This window comes from Crocuta crocuta, unplaced genomic scaffold (genome assembly GCF_008692635.1).
Source record: "Crocuta crocuta isolate KB4526 unplaced genomic scaffold, BGI_CrCroc_1.0 scaffold130, whole genome shotgun sequence".
Taxonomy (NCBI): Eukaryota; Metazoa; Chordata; class Mammalia; order Carnivora; family Hyaenidae; genus Crocuta; species Crocuta crocuta.
In genome coordinates, this window is record NW_027527920.1 from 8,622,027 (window position 1) to 8,644,584 (window position 22,558).

The 22,558-nt window shown below is 49.8% G+C and overlaps 1 protein-coding gene across 1 annotated transcript in view; it reads left to right on the forward strand.

Moving 5' to 3' along the window:
* The first annotated feature begins 7,584 nt into the window (after positions 1-7,584).
* The window catches only part of IGDCC4 (immunoglobulin superfamily DCC subclass member 4), a 31,405-nt gene continuing 16,431 nt past the window's right edge, over positions 7,585-22,558 (forward strand). Inside the window, exons 1-6 of the mRNA XM_077781179.1 lie at positions 7,585-7,627; positions 7,787-8,131; positions 8,810-8,951; positions 17,031-17,167; positions 18,468-18,608; positions 22,340-22,495. Coding sequence (XP_077637305.1) covers positions 7,585-7,627; positions 7,787-8,131; positions 8,810-8,951; positions 17,031-17,167; positions 18,468-18,608; positions 22,340-22,495 — 964 coding nt within the window. The remainder of the gene's footprint in view (positions 7,628-7,786; positions 8,132-8,809; positions 8,952-17,030; positions 17,168-18,467; positions 18,609-22,339; positions 22,496-22,558) is intronic.

A 22,558-nucleotide genomic window follows, 5' to 3' on the forward strand; every position in this document is an offset into this window, starting at 1 on the left:
GGACTTGGAGGTGGGGGTGGGGAGGGGGATTTCTCTCCAGCTGCTGCGGCTTTCCAGAGAGACTCAGCCAGGCCACGTGGGAGGGAGGCTGGGACAGCGGAGGGAGGCAGGGACCGCGGAGGAGCCTCGGTCTGGCCGGCCCCGGGCCCATCTCCAGGAAACCCAAACAGCGGGTGGGAAAGTGCCCGGAAAGGCTCGGACCCCTTCTCTCCGCACAAAGACACGCCCCTCTCCAGCCCTGGCTCGGGACCCGGGATTGTCAGGTGAAGGGGGCGGGGAAGTGCGGGAGAGGCCTCCGTCCTCCGGGAGCCCAGGGGATTAAGGAAGAGTTGTACCTACTCTCTCACGCTCTTCCAAGAACTCCAGGAACGGGCTTTGGGTCACCCAGCAAAGCGGAATGAGGGCTGGGAACTTTGCTCGATCATTATGGATCATTATGGTAGATCTGTGGGGCCTCTTACAAGGGGCTCAGTTTGCCTGGGAGACCTGGCTTCTCCCTGCTCTTGAGTTCACAAGGCTGGGGCAGGGCCCGAGCTGGGGCTCCCTTGGCAGCCCTGTGCATGGCTAAAGCCACGAGGCTACTGGCCCTCAGTCCCAAACCCTTTGAGTGTGCAAAGTTTAACAGGCCTGGGGACACTCCTGTAGAGTTCTGACAAGCCACCCTGATCTGGACCAAGGTCATTCATTCATTCATTCATTCAACAGATATTTACCGAGCACCTTTCATGACTAGCATGTGCTTGGTGCTTAGAATATAGGAAATAAAGAGGCAGACCTGGTCCCCGGTGCAGAGCTTGCTGTCTGGTAGAGGGAGACTGACAGGTAGTCTGGAAGGGTCAGGAAAGGCTTCCTCCAGGAAGTGAAGAATAATGGAGCTCGATGCAGAGGATCAGTTAGCCCTGTAGAGAGTGATGATGGGCATAGTTTTCCAGATGTGCATGTAGGTGCTCAGAGGTGACTTCATTTAGAACACTGAGTGAAGCTAACACTGGCAGGAGAGTAGAGCACAGGGGTGAGAATGGAACAGGTTGGAGAAGGATGGGAAGGGGGGGAGCTCAGAGGGTCAAGAGAGAAGGCTGAAGGTGGGGGCTTGGCCCAGCTCCTGAAGGACTTTATAAGCCCCACCAAGGTTTCTGGCCTGAGAGCCTGCGTGAGCCCTTGGCAGGTTTTAAGATGAGCTTTGCATCAGCTCCTGCAGCCAGTGTGGAGAATCGGTTGGGCGGGACTGGATGCAGGAAGCCCCATCTTTTTGGGAGGCTGTCGTAGTAATCCAGAAGGGAGGATGGCCGCAACAGGCGGTGTGGCCAGGGTAGCTGGGTTCTAGAGATATTTAGAAAGTAGAATTAGTAGGATCTGAAAATAGATTGAGTTTGCAGGGCGTGAGGTAGAGGGAAGTGAAAAATAATAGGTGCTTCAGCAACCTCAACATGGTAGAGCGAAGGGGCTGGTGTCCCCAACACGGCTCCAGCCAGAGATTGGGAACTGGGGAGACTTCTAGTGGTGAGACAGAATGCTGAGGGCAAGAAGTGGGGGCTTTCCCTTCCACCCATTCAGAATTTCGGGGCTGCAGATGCCAGAGGTCAGTAATAAGAAGGCTCCAAGAGCATGAGAGCTGCTTTTTCTGTACCTGGAAACACCGCCCCCCATCTCTTTCTCAGCCCGGAAACTCAGAGGCCCACCTCCTTTCCGTTGGGGTGGCCCTCTCTGACCCCATATCGAGGATAGGAACCAGGTCAAACAAGTTTCCCTTAATAGTGAGTTTTCTCCAGAAGTTCTCCAAACCTTCATTGATCCTTTACGAACTTTCATAGCCCAATTCATCACACATTATGTGTAAAACAGCAGTTCCTTTCTTTTCTCTTAAAGGTACCTCTTTCAAGTTTAACTATCTCACAATTAGAGTGTCATCGAATGGCAGCACTGAAGGGAACTTAGAAATAACTTTAGCATGATCCCATTTTCCAGATGAGAAAGCTGAGTGACTCTCCAAAGTGCATGGATAGGGACTGAGCTGGGGCTAGAACCAGCCTCCAGGCTCTTGGAGCCACGTTTTCCCTGGATTTGGTACACACACACCCAAGTTCAGTTTCTCTTCACCCCTCCCCCTCACATGAGAAGTTACCCACTTTGGGCTTGACCTCCCTCCCTTGGTGTGTCTGAGTCTGGGCTCTGGAATTCACCCTTCTCCATTCATCCCTACCCACTACCTCCGGTTCAGCCTCCACTGTTTCTGAGGTACAGCAACCGGACTTGACGCAGAATTCCAGATGCAGAACAGATGTCATTGCCAGGTGGGCTTGGGGGCTTCTAGCCCCCTGGGGCATGGGGAGAGGGGAAGAGTAAGGGCAGCTCTGATGTGGGAGGACGCCAACCCTAGCCTGGTTGTGGGGGGGTGGGTGATGGGAGCTGGGGTTGGAAGGAAAACCAAAGAGCTGGTGTTCTGGCCCTGATATGCCGAGAAATAGAATCCTGGTCTCCTGGGCTAGCTGGGCTGTTAGCTACCTCACTGCTGAGGCTGAGGTCTCCTCTGGAGTTGAGGGGCTTTGGGGTCATTGAGGGCAGGGAAGCAGAGGCTCAGTAACCTCTCTTTCAGGTGCAGACCTGAACATGTAAGCTGATGCAGAGCCAAGACTTCTGGATGGTTCAATAAGAGGCTTACTAGTCTGTCACATAGTTTGGAGGACAGAGTTCCTGCAAGTGATCAGAGCATACAGGGAGAGAAAGGCGGGCACAGGAGAAATATTTTTAATCATATGAGCCATACAGCAGGAGAACCGGTGAGGTAGTGAGCTCCCCACTGGTTGTAATGTTTAAGTACTGGGTTTCTTTCAGTGTGAGTTTGCTTTTCTGTCTCTGTGCTTTTCAAGCATTTTAGGTGTCTACATAGGCAGTTTCCACATATGTTATTCACGTCATGTCCAGCCTTTAAGGGAGTTCCTATAATTTGTACAAATAAGGAAAGCGAAGCTTGGAAAAGCTTGGTGGGGCTGTGTCTCCACATGTCCCCTTGCCTGTTCAAGGAATATTTATTGAGCACGAGTATGTACCGGCCACTCTTTCAGGTACCAGGGATCTAGAACGGTGTTGAGGACATGGTTCTGAGCTTGTTGCCTAGGTGGGGAGGAAAAAAAAGTAAGCAATCTAGAGTGATAACTGTAATGACCAAGGTGCTCAGATTCCTATGGGGTAGAAAAAGAGAGGCAACAAAATCAGAACCCGGGATGGTATAGCGATTGTAAGGAGGGGGGCAGCAGCAACAACATATGGAATAGCAGTGCGCTTCCAGAGAGCTGACAGTGGTTTGATCTGGTCCCTGGAAATGAGATGCAGGCAGGAGCTGGCTACTGCTTTACTGTCAGGTCCACTGAGGCCGAGCCTCTCAGGACCACAGATGTAGGGAACTGTGCGCCCTTCCTTATGTCCCAGGCTCTCCTTCCAGCTGTTGGTGGGAGGGGTTTAGTGTCTGTAGTAAGGGAGGCCACCAAGGTGTGTGTGTGGTGGGGGGGGAGGTTGGGGAGGGAAGTTTCTGGAAGACACTGGCTTGGGTCTTCTGGGAAAAGACATAATGGCGTCACGGAGAACTGGCCCTACGCCGAACACAAGTTGTAAATCTTTGGGCCCCGAAATTCAGAAGTGACAAGGCATTGATGTTTGTGGCAAGTTCTTGGCTTCATGGAGGAGACATCTAGGTTTGGTTTCCCTCCCCCCCACACTGGCCCCTTTCCTCAGAACTCACTGGGAAATGGGACCCTGGCTCATACCAGGCCCCCACTAACCCCACGAAACAGCACTGAGCTGGCCCTGGGACTCAGCAGCGAATCTCTTCTGTCTGGGTTCTAACTGGCCTCATAAAATCGAATTTATCCTGTAAGTGGGTAAAATAACTTGTTAGAAAAAGGAGATTGAGAGATGGCCTCAGGGTTCCCAAGCATAGGAGTTCTGTGACTCTGGCAGGGTCTCCCCAAGGAAGCTGAGGAGAAGGAATTGTGGCATAGGAGCTCCCATTGAGGCAGAAAGCTGTGGGCAGCAAGCGTCCTCAGTGTCTGCCCCAGTCCTGAGAGGGACAGCTGAGAAAGGCTCGTGGGAAGGGCTTTGGGGGTCAGCCATGGCAGTGGCTGGGGGTGGCAGGAAAGGGGTGGCCATGAAGTCACCGGACAAACAACGTCCACTCCTCAGAGCATCACTTTTATGAAAAGATTTGGTGGTGTAGGAACCAAGTTTATGTTAAAAGAAGCATTGCTATGTAATGGAGCAGAATGCAAAATGTGCCACAGGTTTAAAAATCAAAAAACATTTGGGGCAGTCAGCAAGCCTCCTGAGTACACTCTCCTCTGCTCCTGGGAAAATTTCGGTGAACATGAGAAAAGTGAAGACTCTTCCTTTTCAGGTGGGGGAAACTGAGGCCGAAAGGAGACAAAGTAGTGGGCCCAAGGTCATATAACAAATGACCCAGGACCTTGACTCCAGACCAAGGCTTGTCCCCCTCTCCAAAACCCCATTGTCCCTCTAGGCAAGAGGAAGGATGGGTACAGGACCTGCAAAGGGCTGTGTGATATGAAACACATAAAACTTGTCAGAGGAGGCAGAGCCAGCCTCACGGATGGCTGTCATCTGAGCTGAACCTTTTGGGATGCGTGTCCTGGGCACAGAAGTTGGGTTGGGCACTGAGGCAGAGAGAACCCTCATATTCAAGGGCTACTGTCTTTTCAGTGCTGGATTCCTCTCCCAAAGGTCAAAGGACATTTCCCTAGACAGTGGCCCAGGGAGATGAGACACCTCCCTCGGTCCACCTTTCTGGGCCTCAGCTTCCCCACTTATAAAATGAGAAACCCCAAGCTTCAAAGACATTTCCACCAACCTGGACCAGGGTGGGCTGCTTTCCTCCACATCTACATCCCCGTTGGTTTCCCTGTACTACCTTGCTGGGTGCTTGGCTCCTCAGAGGTGGCGAAGCCAGACATCTGCTGATCCATGAATATTCAGAAAGGGAATCGGAGCCTCCTCTGGGCTCCCCAGCCAGCCACCGGCCTCTCTGGCTGCCGTCCTGCCCGCCAGAGCCCAGGCTGCTGACATACCCAGCAGCTGCTCCGGCCCCAACTGTTCACATTGTTTGTTCAGCGCGGCAGGGGATTTTCCAGGCCCCGGACGTGCTTTGGGGGGCGGGGAGGCTGCCGCAGGGCTCAGGGATTCGTGTCATGTGGGGCTTTTCTCCCTTGAAACTCAAACTGACTGCTCAGCGCCTGGAACCGGGCAATTGGAAGCCACTGGGCTGAGAGCCCGGGCTTGTCTTCCCCCCTACCCTATGTTTGAATCATAGAATCCAGGGCTTCAGAGGTGGTAGGGCCTGGCTGTTAAGAACGGTAATTAACATTTGTACAGGTTTTTTTTTTTGAAGCAACATCTTTCATTAAAAAAAAAAAAAAACAAACCCAAACATTTGTACAGTTTCTAAAGTGCCTTTAAAGAATGAACTCCCATTCCTTGATTGATGTGCCGACACTCATCATCTTGTTTACTCCTCACAGGCTTGGTCATATTGGCTTCATTTTACAGATGTGGAAACTAAGGCCCAGAGAGGTTAACTGGCTTGTCACGCAGCTGGTAGGTGGGGGCAGCAAGACCAGAAACTACATCTTCTGCCCCAGGGTCAAATGCTCCTTCCACCACAGCAAAGAGCCCGAAGTGATGTGAAGGCCAGTGTGTTTTCCCTGGTCAGAATGGAAACTGGGTGAGGACAAGGGCTGCCTTCTCCCTGCACCCACTGGCGATGCTGAGCCTGGTGGCGCAGTTGGAGGTGCCAGCAGAGCCTTTCTGATGGATTAAGAAAGGCAAAGGCCTGGGGTGCCTGGGTGGCTCAGTCAGTTAAGCATCTGACTTTGGCTCAGGTCATAATCTCGTGGTCCATGAGTTTTCAAGCCCCACATCCGGCTCTGTGCTGACAGCTCAGAGCCTGGAGCCTGCTTCAGATTCTGTGTCTCCCTCTCTCTCTGCCCCTCCCCCTGATCACACTATGTCTCTTACTCTTAAAAAATGAATAAACGTTAAAAAAAAAAAAAGGCGGAGGCCCTGTTCAGGCCCCATTGTTCTGTCCGTCCTCCACACCTCAGTGTTAGAGCCCTGGCTTCTGCCCTGACCTCCTTATCTCTAAGTATGGACATCTATATATCCAGTTTGTGACAAGTATGGCAGCAACTGGGGTACGTATATTCAGGTGTGGAAGGTTGTGTCTCCAGTCTGTGTGGTCATCCAAATGATGTTCCGTATGTTTGTTCAGGAATAGGTTTGTCCACTTATGACTATTCACTGAACAATCCTAAAATCTTAGGATCTCAGATATCACCTGCTACATTTGAGTAAAGTCTGGAAGATGTGATTGGCCCGAGGCCACATAGCTAGACTGTGAGAGAGCCAGGTCTAGAATTTGAAGGTTGCCTGATTCCCAAGCCATCTGGCTTTCTGCATGCCCTCATGTGGCTATCAGCCCAGACCTGCTCTGTACAAAGTGTGTGCCATTGTACTCACCTTTGTCCTTGGTTCATTCTCAGATATGATGCGCCATTGTGCCTTTAAGCAAAGTATCAGTCCTGAGGATGAGAAAGGACCTCGGGCCATTGAGCTTGTGTGGGTCAGGGAGGCAGCAGGTCAACCTTCTGGTCAACACAACTGGAAAAAACAATAATTTTTCTATGAGTAACTGTTAGTGGGCCTTGTTGAAATGTTGGTTAAGATGATAAACATTGGCCTTTATGTGTTTTTGCCTTGACCCTGGGATGACAGTTCCTTCCTTAATCTTCCCCCTACACCTCCCTCTGTGGCAGGGGCCATGTTGGAGCTACAGGCTCTTCTAGGGCCCCTGGAGATGGTCTCTGGCTTGCTGTGTGGCCTAGGGAAACTGAGCTGTAGGGAGAAGTGCTCAGCCCCTCCTGTCATTGGGACAGAAGTGGGTTGGGTGATAGTGGTCAAGATGATCTGTAAGGTCCCTGGGAGGGATGACATTCCTAAGGGCCAGTTCTGTGCCAGGCCAGGCACTGTGTTCCTTTCCCACACCTTGTCTCACTTAATGCTCCCAACAGCCCTATGAGGAAGGGATTACTGTGTACTTTTTTACTGAGATACAATCCACATAGCACAGAATTCACCATCTAAAGTGTACAAGTCAGTGATCTTTAAGACGTTCACAAGTTTGCACGACCATCACCACTGGCTAATTCCAGAACATTTTCATCACCCAGAAAAAGAAACCTTATATACTTTTGCCATGGTTCCTCATTATTCCTTCTCCCCAGCCCCCTGCAATCATTCATCTACTTTCTGTCTCTGTGGATGCCTATTCCGGACATTTCCTAGAAATGAGATTGTATAATATGTAGCATTTTGTGACTGGCCCCTTTCCCTTAGCAGAATGTTTTTAGGTTCATTCAGGTAGCAGATATCAGTACTTCATTTCTTCTGATGGCTGAGGAATATATTTAGCCACTCATCAGGTGATGGGCATTTGGGTTGTTTCTCCTTTTTGCCTATTATGAAGAATGTTGCTGTGAACTGTGTTTTTTGGCCGATGAAGACATTGAGCAGCCAGGGAAGATGGGCACAGAGAAAGGCGTCGGATTGCCCAAGATCACAGGTGGTGGGCGGAGCCAAGGATCTGGCCCCTGTCTCTCCATCTCTCTGTATGACCTCTTCTTCCATGAGTGGCCCCAGCCCCTGGGCGAGTGACTAAGGATCTGGAGACTGTGGGAAGTGGGGGACACACTCTAACAGCCTGGTGCTCGCCCTCTCTGTGCAGGGGAGCTGCCGTGGCCCTCAGAGACGACCGTGGAGCTGAGTTGTGGTCCAGGGCCACTGCAAGTGATCCTGGGCCCAGAGCAAGCTGCAGTGCTGGACTGTAGTCTGGGGGCTTCCGGACCCCCCACCAGCATCACGTGGAGCAAGGATGGAGGCGCCCTGCCTGAGCACAACCACCTGCGCCTGCTACCTAATGGCTCCCTGTGGCTGTCCCAGCCGCTAGCACCTGATAGCAGTGAGGAGGCGGCCCCTGGGGACTCAGAGCTCATTGAGGGCAGCTATTCCTGCCTGGCCCATGGCCCCCTTGGAGCGGTGGCCAGCCAGGCCGCGGTGGTCAAGCTCGCCAGTAAGTGCCTGCAATTGGGGGCTGAACTGAGACCCGGGAGGCCTGGGGTGCTGGAACTGTGGTGCCCATTAGCTCCTTGCACAAGAGCCCGTCTCTTGAGCTCACTCCCCTTTCCTCTGTTTCAGTAGGTCCCTTCCTGGTGTGGCTGCCTTTTTCCCCCCTCTCCTTTTCTTCCTCTTCCTCTTTTGGCCTCTTTCCATCTTTGTCTTTCCCTTTGAGTTTGAGAGTCTAGAGTTGTGTTCTCCTCCAGGAGGGCTTCCTGGAGGGGCACTGGAGCAGGTGGAGTGCCTGGAGTCAAACCCCATTGTCCAGCCCAGGCGGGGGTCAGTTCTCAAGAGGCACAGATCACCATGAAATCATTTTAGGCCGAAAGAAATGTGCATCTTACTGCAGTCTGACCATTATGGTGATGTTAGGCAGGGGTAGGGTGGGGTGGGGGGGCTTTGCACTTCATTCTGACACAGCATCTGACCAGTAATCACCACTTCTTATCCCCTGGCTGCCTCTTCAACTGTCTCTGTTGGCTGGAATTTGCTCTGCTTGTGTTTCTGTCACCTCGTGCTTCTCTGTCTCTGTGTGTGTGTGCACGTGCATGCCTGTGTGTGCTTCACTGTCTGTGCCCCCTCTTTCCTGTGCTCCTCTCCGTCCCTGCCCACACGTCCCTGTCCTCACCCCCAGCACTCGCAGGCTTCTCTCTGCACCCGGAGTCTCAGGTGGTGGAGGAGAACGGGACTGCCCGGTTTGAATGCCACATTGAAGGGCTGCCAGCACCTGTAATTACTTGGGAGAAGGACCAAGTGCCAGTGCCTGAGGAGCCTCGGTAAGTGTCCTTATAGGGGAATGGGTAGTGGGTCCCACTGGCAGTGGGTGGGCCAGAGAGGGCTCTGGGATGCTCCCAGGAACTGGGATTCTTAGAACCACCATGGCTCCATTCGCCTGAACTGATCTAGGAGCCAACCACTGCTTAACTCTCAGCTCACACTTGGTCCCCGAGAGAAGGTGGGCAGAGTTTCTGCTCCATGCAAAGAATGCCACCCACTAAGTCATGGAGCTTGGGTGTGGAGTAGTGATAGAGTCCTTCAGAGCATATTTAGTCCAAGCCTTACCGAAGAGGAGACTGGGGCCAGAGAGGAGTAGTTTTGTCCAAGGCCACACGGTGAGTCCGTGGCAGGAAATTTGTTGTTCTTTAAGAGCCCCCTTAAGAGCCCTGAGGCTGCTGGGAGGCTTTCCTCTCTGCAGGGTTCTTCTGGAGCTGCTACCCTGGATGCAAAAGCTCTCATTCTTTCTCAGTTCCATCCAGTGGGGTGCAGCACCTGATAAAGGGGCTACAGAGGTCCTTCCTGTTTCACCCTCCTCTGTCCCTATAAAGGCAGAGGGTAGGTGAAACAATCCCAGGGAAGAGTTCCTAGAGCCAAAAAGAAGCAGAGGCTGGTCCCAGGACTTGGTCCCTACCGTGGCCTCCTGGCTGGGCCCAGATGTACATGCAGCACGAGCAGGGAGCGCGAGGCTCGTTTGCTTCTGTGGACTGGGAGTGGGTCTCACGACACGGTTGTCACCCCATGGGCCCTTCCATCCTTGGACATGTGGCTCCCGGCCTTTCCCAGCCACCCTGCAGTCCTCCGACTACATCTCTCTAGCTGTAGTTACCAGCTCGCTCTCTCCTTCTCTCCTGCTGGAGGTGGGGCTCCTTGGGCTCAGAAACACTGGTGTCCTGGTCCCTGTGCCCTGGGAGCTGTCTGTCTGCAGTGTGTTGAGTTGTCCCAGCTCTCTGACTTTTGCCCACATCTAGGTAGGGGCACAGGTGTAAGAGGAGAAACTTCCATGCTGGTAGAAAGGCCGCAGGGCATGACCCTGCAACAGTTGTGAGGGAGGAAGAAGGGCGGGAGGTCCAGCTGCTGATTCGGGTGATTGCTTAGCCTGTTGCTCCTCAGAGTCCCTCCTCACTCGGCTTCATTCTCCCCGACCATAAATTAAAAGAAAAAAAATGAAAGAGTTGGATTAGATTCTCATTCTTTGTAGAACACTAGTTACTAAAGGTGCTTCTCGAAAGAAAGTATCCCATGATCAAATAAGGTCAGGGAGGGGCGCCTGGGTGGCTTAGTCGGTTAAGCGTCTGACTTTCGCTTAGGTCATGATCTCGCGGTTCGTGGGTTCGAGCCCCGCGTCGGGCTATGTGCTGACTGCCAGCTCAGAGCCTGGAGCCTGCTTCAATCTGTGACTCCCTCTCTCTCTGACCCTCCCCTGCTCACGCTGTCTCTCTCTCTCCTAGAAATAAATAAAAATATTTTTAAAAAATATTAAAAAAAAAAAATAAGGTCAGGGAGACTACCTACACATCCCCTTCTTGGAGTGGACAAGGCTCTGAAAAGTCCCGTATGGAAAGTCCATTAAACACATAGAACCAAGCACTTCCTCATCTGCCCCTCTTGCAGCAAGCCCGTTAACATCCCATGAATGAGCTAGGGAGTGACCTTGGAAATGCTGACCCAGCCTTTCTAGCGCTGATGTTTTAACTTCTGTGGCTTCCAAAATGTGGGCCCCTTGCTGATGTTTGGTCGGTGCTTCCTGGGAGCTGCTGGGCAAGAACCAAGTGAGGGCCTGCTCCCGGCAGCGGCCAGAGAGGGTAGGAGAGAGCAGAGATGTCTCCCCGTGTCGCGAGGCACAACAGGCCCCACTTAAAGAGAGCTGTGTTCTCTCTGTTAATTCTTCCCATCATCCTTCAAGGTAGATGTTTCTTATTTTCCATATTTTCCTCTATTTACTTTTAGTTTATATTCCTAGAAGATGCACTTTTCATGTTCATATAAGCAAAAAAATAAGTAAAGAAGAAGAAGAAAGAAAGAAGGGAAAAAGAAACAGTTACCATCCATCCATAGAAAGCCTCTGTTAGTTTCGCTGTCTGTCCTCTGGAATTTCTCCCCACATGTTTAGAAATACCCTCTTTTAAAATGTGGATTATACTGTACAGACCATGTTTTTTTTGTTTGTTTGTTTTAAGTAAACTCTACACCCAACATGGGCTCAAACTCACCCCAAGATCAAGAGTTGCATGCTCTACCGACTGAGCCAGCCAGGCGCCCCTATACTGGGATTTTTTGCTCAGTCACCTTCTTTCCAAAACAAAAAAGGAATTATAGTGCAACTTTTACTTTTTTTAATATAACACATCATGAACATCCTCCCAGGTCTATACATATGGCTACAGCAGATACAATTTTTTGGATTGTTAAACCAGAGACCTAATGATCAGAGACAGAAGTAATTTGGCCCAGGAGTGCCTGGGTGGCTCAGTCAGTTGAGCATCCAACTTTAGCTCAGGTCATGATCTCACAGCTTGTGAGTTGGAGCCCTGCATTGTGCTCTGTGCTGACAGCTCGGAGCCTGGAGCCTGTTTTGGATTCTGTGTCTCCCTCTCTCTCTCTGCCCCTCCCCTGCTTGCGGCTCTCTCTCTCAAAAATAAAAAAAGAATTAAAAAAAGGAATTAACTTGGGCCAGGTGACAGAGCTAGTACACAGAGTGTGGGATGCCCCAGAGACTTGTCATGAATGACAAGCTAGCCGCCTGTGATTTGGTGGTTGGGGTGGGGAAGCTGCAGGGTCTGAAACAGTTCATGCTGCAGATGGGCTTAAAGGTTGGGTGGTCCAACTGTGGCTCCGAGCAGAGAAGTTACTTTCCCAAAGTTTCTCAGCAAATAGTAGGGCTCCCTCCCCTCCCAGCATCTAGTCTGGGCACAATCCTGTGAAGCCACAGGCCTCTTCTAGGAGCATCGAGCTGCCAATTCTTGGGCCCTGGGAATGTTTGCCCCCAAGTTCTCTGAAAAGTGATCCTCATCTATAAATAAGCCAGGCTCACATGTCCCAGCACATTGTGTAGGGGGAATAAAGAAATGTCTAAAACAGCTACTTGATTGTGCCCAAGGTATGTATTTTTACACATGCCCAGATATAGTACATGTACAAATATGCTATTCATAAACTCGGCCCAGGGTGTGAAGGAGACCGTATGCCTTGGTGGAGGGTGTGCGCATGTGCAGTTAAGCAACACATTCTGTCAAGGTATATGTGCATATGTTTGGAACTGATGGTGAAAACTAGACCCTGAGGCAATTCCCTGGTACTTACAATAATTTCTAATGATAGGGGATCAGTTTCCTTCCACGGGAACCAGTAGTCAATGAGGGCAATGTTTCCCAAATCCCAACCTCCCCTTATAATTTTGTCCATCCCTACACCATTTATTCAGTCGTGTACTTAATACAGTTCTTTAAATCAACCCTCTTTTGTAACTTTAACATGAATTGAAAAGGAGCGTTATTTCCCTGCAGTAAAAAGGAAAATCAGCAACACTCAAAATAAATAGAAGGTAGCCATAAAAATAAATACATAACCACTGGAATAAAAAATGTGTGTCTGTGTCTGGATCCACATGAAATCATTTTGTCTTCACCACTCACTCACACTTAAAAAAACATGGCACTGCCTGGGTGGCTCTGTCAGTTAAGCATCCAATTTCAGCTCAAGTCATGATCTCGCAGTTCACAAGTTCGAGCCCTGTGTTGGGCTCTGTGCTGAGAGCTCAGAGCCTGGAGCCTGCCTCAGATTCGGTGTGTGTGTATGTATGTGTGGGTCTCTCTCTCACTGCCCCTTCCCTGCTCACACTCTGTCTCTCTCTCTCTCTCTCAAAAATAAATAAGCATTTAAATAAATAAATAAATTTTTAAAAACATGGCACTAATGGACCTTAATTCCACAGGCTCCCTACCCCAGTCTTCTGCCCTGCCCATCTCCCAGTGCCCAGGGTGCCTATCAACCTCAAGTGGTCCTTGGCCAGTGTCCCTTTTCTCTAGGTGGATCTCTGCAGGGCTCAGAGTCGGGGCTCCTTGGCCCTTATGAAATTCAGAGCAGCTGTGTCATTTCTTTATGTTCTTGTTGTTAAGTAATCTCTACACCCAACATGGGGCTCCAGCTCATGACCCAGAGATCAAGAGTCCCATGCTCTACTGACTAAGCCAGACAGGCGCCCCTCTACTGTATTTTTATTTTTATTTTTTATTTTTTTTTTAATGTTTTTATTTATTTCTAGGAGAGATAGAGAGAGACAGCGTGAGCAGGGGAGGGTGAGAGAGAGAGGGAGTCACCGACTGAAACAGGCTCCAGGCTCTGGGCTGGCAGTCAGCACAGAGCCCGATGTGGGGCTCGAACCCACGAACCGTGAGATCATGACCTAAGCGAAAGTCGGGCACTTAACCGACTAAGCCACCCAGGCGCCCCTCTACTGTATTTTTAAATCCCTGATTCCACGTGGCCTTTTGGAGGTAGGGGCAGCAGACTTAAGCTCAGGCTTGGAAAGAGAATGACCCTTTCCTTTTGGAGAGAGGTTGCTTTTCATTCTGTAAGTAGCTATTTTGTTTATTTGAAATTTGAATTGATTTTGAAAGAATAAAACAAAAAGGGGCGCCTGGGTGGCTCAGTCGGTTAAGCGTCTGACTTCGACACAGATCATGATCTCACAGTTCGTGAGTTCTAACCCCTCATTGGGCTCTCTGCTCTCAGTGCAGAGCTTGCTTTGGATCCTCTGTCTCCTTCTCTCCCTGCCCCTCCCTCACTGATTTTCTGTCTCTCTGTCTTTCTCTTTCTCTCTCTGTCTCTCTCTTTCTCTCTGTCTCTCAAAATAAATAAATAAACAAAAAAATAAAATGAAATAAAACATATTTAATGGGAAAAAGTCACTCACCAACTGAACACAGACAGTTGTTACTATTGGGATTATTCCCTCCCAGTCTTTTAAAGTATGGGTATAGTTTCTGTCATTGTAAATATATGTTTAGAATTTGTGATTCATAGATAATATTTCTAATGTGAGCTCATAACACATTTGGGTCAGGGTTGTGAAGGAGGCAGGACAAAATTATTTAACCCATTTTTCAGATGAGAAACCTGAGGCCCAGACGTATGACATCACATGGTAAAGTCACATATGCTGGAGCCAGTCCTCCCGACTGTGACACAGCAACTTCTGCGTTAGAGCAGGGAGTTCTAGAACAAAGTGTACAAGGACGTGTGCTTTTCCCAATTTACATTTTTTAAAGTTTAATACTTTCAAACTAATAAATATTCAACATTTTTATTTTGAATTTTTAAATGTTTATTTATTTTAGAGAAAGAAAGAGCATGAGTAGGGAAGGGACAGAGAGAGAGGGAGACACAGAATCTGAAGCAGACTCCAGGCTCTGAGCTGTCAGCACAGAGCCCGATGTGGAGCCCAAACCCATGAACCTTGAGATCATGACCTGAGCTGAAGTCGGACGGACGTGTAACCAACTGAGCTACCCAAGTGCCCCCCGCCCCCCCTCCCCTGCTGAAAATTTTCTAAAAAACACAACGAATAAGAATTCCCAGTAATCACACTGCCAGAGAAAAATCTCCCTGGATGATGTAAGCTTTACCATCCTTGACTTTTTCTGAGCATATCCTAACATATCATTTATCTGTTTTCCAAAAATAGAACTGCTTCATAAACACGGTTTTGTGACTTTTTCCCCCCACTAACCAAAATATCTTGCATATCCTTCCAAGGACAGAAAAGGATTTTAACAAAACAGAAAAGATTTTAGATGAACACTAAAAGTGGTTTCATCCAGCTTCTGTTGGCTGCAGTGACAGCACCACATGTGAGGAAAGGTATCCCTCCTTCTCTCCCTTCCTTCCTTCCCATACATAATTAAGGAAATGTTACTTGTCAAAGGAGGTATTAGCTCTTGGGTACCTGGAGCATAATTTCCGTGGAAAGCCTAGGGAACTTTGGGGGTAGGAAATGTGGGCTGGTCTGGCAGGAACCCTATAGGCAAGGTCAGCTGGCTAGAGTGAAGGAGGAGAGGAGTCTTGGAGGCAGAGTATATTAAGTGGAGGAAACCTGGATGGGGTTGGAGGTCTTGTTTCCCAGATGGGTTCTGCTCGTCCTTCCCCGCTAGTCCTTTCCCATCAAATTTTCCTGGTCCAGGATTTTACCTCCGACCACCCTTTGCCTCCATGTCTCTTCTCTCCTGCTGGCCCCAGCACTGACATGGACAGCTGCTGGAGCTGAGGGTAACGTACTGGGGCAGAGGTGGGTTTGCCCCCATGGGGTGAGGGAGGGAATAAAGCAGGTTTATGTTTTTTCTCTAAGTCTTTGGGCCATAGTAGGGGTCTAGGCCTGCGGCCAGAATTTTCTCCCAATACCCTTGAGCCAGTCCCCCTCTCCTGTGTTTAGATTTTTCCATAGCCCCTTTCCCCATAAGCCAAGGGAGCATCATCAAGCACACTGTTGCCCCACTCCCTCTCTAATCTTGGCCCAGCCCGCATCCGGGGACCAGCACCATTTGCTCTATGGAGAAACTAAGACTCTCAACCTTGAGCTGATCCTGCAAGGATCACAGTGGGAGGATTCAGGAAGACCCACTCCCCGGCTCCTTGGGCCAGAGCCCACTCTGCCTACCAGCCCTCCAGGCCCATGGACACTGCCTTGGCCAGACTGTGCTATCTCTCAAGCAAGGTCTCCAGGCCTTCCTAACCTGAGTGGCTTTATAAGCCTCTAACCAAGAGGGCAGAGAACACCCCCTTTATCCATCTTACCCCTTGTAAGTAATGTATGTATTGACTGGGGCTTGCTGGGGACCTTGTCCCTTCCACGGCTATTCTCAGCCATTTAATGGCTGGGGAGAGAGGAAGGTGGGAAGAACATGGGATTTGACAGCAGAAGACCTGGGTTCAAGTTTTAACTGTGCTCCAGCTGTAAGACCCTGAGAAAATAGTCTGCTGCCTCTGAGCTTTAGTTTTGTCACCAGGAAAATGGAGGTTGCGATGCCCTCTTTCTCTTGATTGTTTTGAGGCTCAGATGACATTGTATGAATAAAATGGATTTTTGCTGGGGAGGGAGGAGGTAATCCAGGCAGGGGATAAACAAATTGACACTCTATAGAAGGCGGTGTAATATAACATAAGTCTTCTACAGTCAGCTCCCAGGATCCCAGGGCCCCTCCCCAGAGAAAACACCATTACCAAGGACCTTCAGTGCAAGCATATAAGTGGGCGTTTCCCCACACACTGTTCTGCACCAGACAGTTTGGAGATTGTCCTGTTTCAGCACACATGGAGCAACCTCCTTTTTTTTTTTTTAATGTATTCTCTCTTTTTTAACGTTTACTTATTTTTGAAAGAGAAAGAATCAGGAGGGGAAAGGCAGAGAGAGGGAGGGGAACAGAGGATCCGGAGGAGGCTCAGAGCTGCCAGTAGAGAGCTGGTCACGGGGCTTGAACTCACAAACCGTGAGGTCATGACCTGAGCTGAAGTCAGATGCTTAACTGACTGAGCTGCCCAGGTGTTCTGAGCTGCTGAGCTGCTTCCTTTTTAACAGCTGCCTAGCATTCCATTGTATGAATATACTCAAACTGATTCAACTAGTTACCACCTTACAGATGGACACTCGGATTGTTTCCAGTCTTCTGGCATCGTAGTAATAGTGCTGGAGGGAGTATCTTTAAACACGTCTTTGTGAACATGTATGAGAATATCTGTGGGATAGAGTCCTTGAAGTGGCGTTGCTGGGTCAAAAGGCAAGTGTGGGGTTGATTTTAAGATCTTATCAGCTTGTCCTTGAAGGAAGGTGTATCCACTGGCATGGCCATCGATACATGAGTGTCTTCCCTTCATTCCCTCATCCACATAGGGTGTTAGTAAACACCCAGAGTGACCTTTGCCAACCTTAAAGGTGAAAATGGTTTCTTACAACTTTAATTTGCATTTTTAAAAATAAGACTGGCTTGAAAGTGAGATGTAGTTCAGGCTGGAGAGGGAGGTGAGCCCAGGACAGCTCCCTGCAGAGCTCCTACCCACCTCATAGGTGCCCTCTCCCCCTTCCCAAGGCTCATCACTCTTCCCAACGGGGTCCTCCAGATCCTGGACATTCAGGAGAGTGACACAGGCTCCTACCGCTGCGTGGCCACCAACTCAGTCCGCCAGCGCTTCAGCCAGGAGGCCCTACTCAGTGTGGCCCGCAGAGGTAAGGGGGCAGGCTGGGTGGGGAAAGCTGGGGGTTTCTGGCATCAGCCACTTCAGAGCCGGGAGGTACCTCGTGAGGTCCAAGCTCTGCCTTCACATAGGTGACAGTGTATCAGTCCCACTGGGCATGTGTGGAGCACCACCCCGCAAGTCAGGGACAGGACTGGAGCTGGAGTCCAGGGCTCTTTCCCTGCAGAGGCTCTGTGTTCCCTTGGGTTGAGTGGGACATCCCGGGCTGGGCACAGAGGTGGGGAGGGGAGGCATCTGAAGGGGGTGTCAGTGCCCTGAAGCCCTGGTCCCTGCCCTTGTGTGTCTCTTGAGGACTCTGGGCATTAGGGGATTGGCCCCTTGCTGTGGTCTGGTGCTCCTACCTTCTCAATTTCTCTGAAAAACTCCTGTCCCAGGGTGACGCAGTAGGAAGGGCACAGGCTTTGGGGTCGGAAAGACCTGGTTTGAATCCTGGCCCCTCTACTTGACAACTGTGTGACCTTGGGCTGTTATCAAATGTCTAGCTCAGGGAGGCTGTGAGAATGGCTGAGATAAGAGTGGAAAGTGCCTGGCCACCTAGCAGGTGCGCAACAGATCTTAAGTTCAGGCCTCTCCCAAGGGTCTCTCACTTGCCTCCCTTTGCCATGGCATCTGCCCTGAACCCTACACTTCTGCACATCTCTTCCCATCCCCCCATCCCCAATCCTCCCCACCTCTACTCTTCTGGCCTTTTGGTGGCTTAGTTGGTAAGCATCTGAGTCTGGTTCCCTCTCTCTCCTGCACTCAGTATCTCTGCCTCCACCTGTTGGACAAAGCAGGTATTCACCATGTCAACACAGGGGGCCAGGGTCACAGTGAGAACTCGGCAGAGGATCCATTCTCCGTGAGCTGTCCAACCGGCGGAAACTCAGACTCTTACCTTTCCCACAGGGGAGCCCAAAGCCCTTTGAAGAAAGGACTTGCCTAAGGTCACACAGTGCGTTAATGGCAGTGCTGGAACCAGAAACTATGACTGTTGACTCCAGCTCCAGGTTCCAAGTCTTCCCATGACCCTGATGGTCCTCTGCCTGGAGGATGGGTTCGGTCTGGCAAGAAAGAATGGGGGTGGTATGCCCGAGGCCAGGTTATTCCTCTCCTGGCGCCAAGAGAAAGAGCTCTGGGGAGCTATGCGGCTGCTTTCCCCATCTGTCAGGTGAAACCCTGCTATATTCCCTGCCCCACCTGCCTCACAGGTGATTCTGAGCATCAGGCGAGGTACTGCCTGTACAGACACCCAGTAGTGAGGCTGCTTGCTGGCCTGCCCTCTCCCCCAGGGTCTCTGGCGTCCGCCAGGGGGCAGGATGTGGTCATCGTGGCAGCTCCCGAGAACACCACGGTGGTTTCTGGCCAGAGCGTGGTGATGGAATGCGTGGCCTCGGCTGACCCCACCCCTTTCGTGTCCTGGGTCCGACAGGGTAAGTGGAGGGAGAGGATTCAAGGGCATGGGAAAAGAGGGTGTGGCATCTCATGTGTCCTCAAGTTGGGAAGCTATAAGGGTAACCACTCCATAGTTACCTTCCTTTGGTGTTGTGGCAACTCCTCTTCCAGGGCTGAGTATGGGGCTGGGGAAAACCTGGACAAACTGAATCATCAGTCTGTGTAGTGTATTTCCTTTATGAAGACTCTGGTTCTGCCGCTCATGAAACCGTTACTGAGAACCTATTTAGAGTGGTCTCCACAGTACTGAAGGGGAATGTGTGGAAACTAGAAGGGTGCCGCATAGCCATGGAGTCAAGTGAAACCAGGCCCCCACTGCTGGTCTGCAAAGCTGCGCCTCGGTCCATGACTGCTGCCGTGTGTGCTTGGCTTTACACTGGGCACAGTGAATAAAAAAATCAGATGAGACAGACAGGGACCCTGTCCTCTGAACTCATCATAGTCTGGGGGAGGGTGATAAAACACACATCCATACAGAGAGGTTTGCCAGTATCGGGCAGCAAGTGATAAGTGCCGGGTGGGACTGCGTTGCTCTCAGGGTAATGAGGATGCCGGCTGAACATCACCTTGCGCTCTGCCAAGCGCTCAACCAACTCTCCTGCCAGAGCCCGGAATAGCTCATTGAAGGGGATAGGGGTGAAGGCTATTATTCCCAGTGGACAGATGGGGAAGCTGAGGCTCAGAGAGCCGAGACCCAAACTTTAGAGCCTGTTGTCTTTCTGGTACCACTTCCTACAGTCCTGAATGGAAGAAAAACAAGGATTATTTTTGTTTCCATTGTCAATGAGAAGTGACTTGTCTCAAATTGATAGCAGAAGTAAGTCTTTAAACCCTGCCCTCTTTACCTTTCTTCCCTGACTCAGTCTACTACCCTACACTGGCTCCTTTACATAAGTTTGTATCTCACATTGAAAAAAGTATATAATTGAGGTGCCTAGGTGGCTTAGTCAGTTAAGTGTCTGACTCTTCATTTCAGTTCAGGTCATGATCTCATGGTCGTGAGATTGAGCCCCATGTTGTGTGAAGCCTGCTTAAGATTTTCTCTCTCCCTCTCTTTCTGCCCCTCCCCTGAGAGTGTGTGCTCTCTCTAAAAAGAAAGAAAAGGAAGGAAGGGAGGGAGTGAGGGAGAAAGGAAGAAAGAAGGAGTATGTAATGAATACATAGAGTTTAAGGAAAAATAATAAACTGAACAAGTATGTATCCACTCCCCCAGGGGCACCTGGGTGGCTCAGTCGGTTGAGCGTCCCCAACTTCAGCTCAGGTCATGATCTCACAGTTCGTGAGTTCATGTCCCATGTCGGACTTACTGCTGTCAGACTGTCAGCACAGAGCCTGCTCCAGATCCTCTGTCACCGTCTCTCTCTCACTGCCCCACTTACGCTCTCCCAAAAATAAATAAATATTAAAAAATAAATAAATAAGAAATAAAAAGTATACATTTCCCCCCACCAAGCTGATGAGAAGCAACAGTGCTGTTATCTTTGGGCCTCCCCAACGCACACACCTCACTGGACTTGTGATAGTTACTTAGGTATTGAGATCCTGGGGCCAGTAGGACCCTCATACTATTACTGGGATAAGCCTGTGGTATTGCCCAAAAATTCTAAAATATCAGTATTTCTCAAATCTTGACCTTGCATCAGGATGACCCAGGGAGCTTATTAAAACTGCAGACTTCCTCCCTTTGTGCCTGGACAGTTGTGACCCAAGAATCTTAATGTTTAACAACTGCCCTAGTCCTTGCTACTGAAAGTGTGGTCTTTGGATCTCCCACCTGCACCTAGTTAGAAGTGCAGAGTCTGGGGCTTGCCCTAGGCCTCTGCATCTTAACAAAGTCCCCTGAGATTCTGTGATTCGAGTGCACAGTGAGGATTGAAAATTGCTGTCCCAGAGAATCCTGATACCTATGGTCCTGGGAGCTCCCTTATAGAAAGTCAGCTAATAGCACTCATGGACAGAGACTGGGAAGAGAAAGGGTGGAAACGGACTTACTTCCTGACGCTGGTCACCACACCATTCCTTTCCTAGACACTTAATCCACAAAGTCAGGGAAGGGACATGGCTTTTTGTTTTGTTTTGTTTTCTTCTGATAACAAAAGTACATGTTCATTGTAGAAAACTAGGGAAAAGCAGAAACAGAAGACATTTCTCTTTGAGAGATTAAAACTGTTAACATACAAGTTTATTTTCTTCTACGCACATGTACATTTTTTCCTAAAATTGGAAGTAATTCTAAGTCTTTCAGTCAACAGCATATTGTAAGCATTTTTCCATCTGTAAAACTTTTTCAAACAGTAATTTTATTTTATTTTTTAAGGCTCCATGCTCAACATGGGGCTTGAACTCATGACCCTGGGATCCAAGAGTCAGATGCTCTACTGACTGAGGCAGCCAGGTGCCCCTCAAACAGTAATTGTAATTACTATATTCCATCATTTGAATAAAGCCATACTACAATTTTGCCAGTTCCTACTGTTGAATTTTTAAGTCCTTTGTAGTTACCCACTATGAGAGTTAACACTACAGCGATCAGCCCCGTTCACATCTCCCCAGGACAGCTGCCCACAAATGGGATCTCTGGGTCAAAGTCAAAGTGGAGCCCCCATCAACATTTACCCTTTCCCTGGCATTGCAGCTTACCCTTTGTAAAAACTTTCCTAATTTGGGACTCCTGGGTAATTCAGTAGGTTAAGCATCTGACTTCAGCTCAGGTCATGATCTCGCACTCTGAGTTTGAGCACTGTGTCAGGCTCTGTGCTGACAGCTCAGAGCCTGGAGCCTGCTTTGGATTCTGTATCTCCCTCTCTCTCTCTGTCCCTCCCCTGCTTGCACTCTCTGTCTCTCTCTCAAAAAACAAACAAACAAACAAACAAATATTAGAAATCTTTTTTAAACTTTTCTAATTTGATAGGTGAAAATTAACATCTGTGTTTTGATGTGCATTTCTTTGATTATGTAAAGTTGAACACTTTTTTGTATTTCTTGGCCATTTGCACTTCTCCAGATTTTCTGTTCATGTTCCTAAAGCACAGGCTTCTTTTCTTTTCTTTTTTTAAAAGTTTATTTATTTCTTTGAGAAGTGGGGGCAGAAAGAGAGAGAGAGAATGAATCCCAAGCAGGCTCTGCACTGACTCACTGTCAGCACATCTGATACGGGGTTTGAAGTCAGAAACCTGTGACATCATGACCTGAGCCAAAATAAGAGTTGGTAGCTTAACCAACTGAGCCACCCAGGTGCCCCTAAAAGACAGGCTTTTAGAATGGTTCTCATTTCACGTCAACATAAAAGTCTTGTGTATATTCAAATCTTTGGCTCTGGTCAGACATTTTCAGCGATATCTTCATCATAATATTGGGACACCATACAGGACGAGTGTGTTCTTCTTGAGAGGAATGAGCTTAATAATAATGGTAATGGTAATAACTGCCTAGTGTACTGAGCACCTGTTAGGTGCCGGCATTGTGCCAGGCCTCCTCCCAAACCTTATGTTTTCCACCCTCACAGCAGTCCTTCCCTAGGGGCTATCTGTCTTCCCCCATTTTATGGACAGAGACACTAGGGCTCACAGAGGGCCACTCCTCTAGCAAGGGGGGGGACCGAAATTCACATAAGGGACTGCTGTGCTCCCTTAGCGCAGTGTCAAGGGGCCCCCGGATGCAGGGAGGAGATGGAGGTGCCCCGCCCACCGCTCTTCCTCTTCTCCCTCAGACGGGAAGCCCATCTCCACGGATGTCATCGTCCTGGGCCGCACCAACTTACTGATCAGCAGCGCGCAGCCCCGGCACTCGGGCGTCTACGTCTGCCGCGCTAACAAGCCCCGCACGCGCGACTTCGCCACGGCCGCCGCCGAGCTCCGCGTGCTGGGTGAGGCGGGGCGGAGCACCCGGTGGTAGCGGCTCCGGGGTGCGGGTGGGCCGCCGGGCTGGG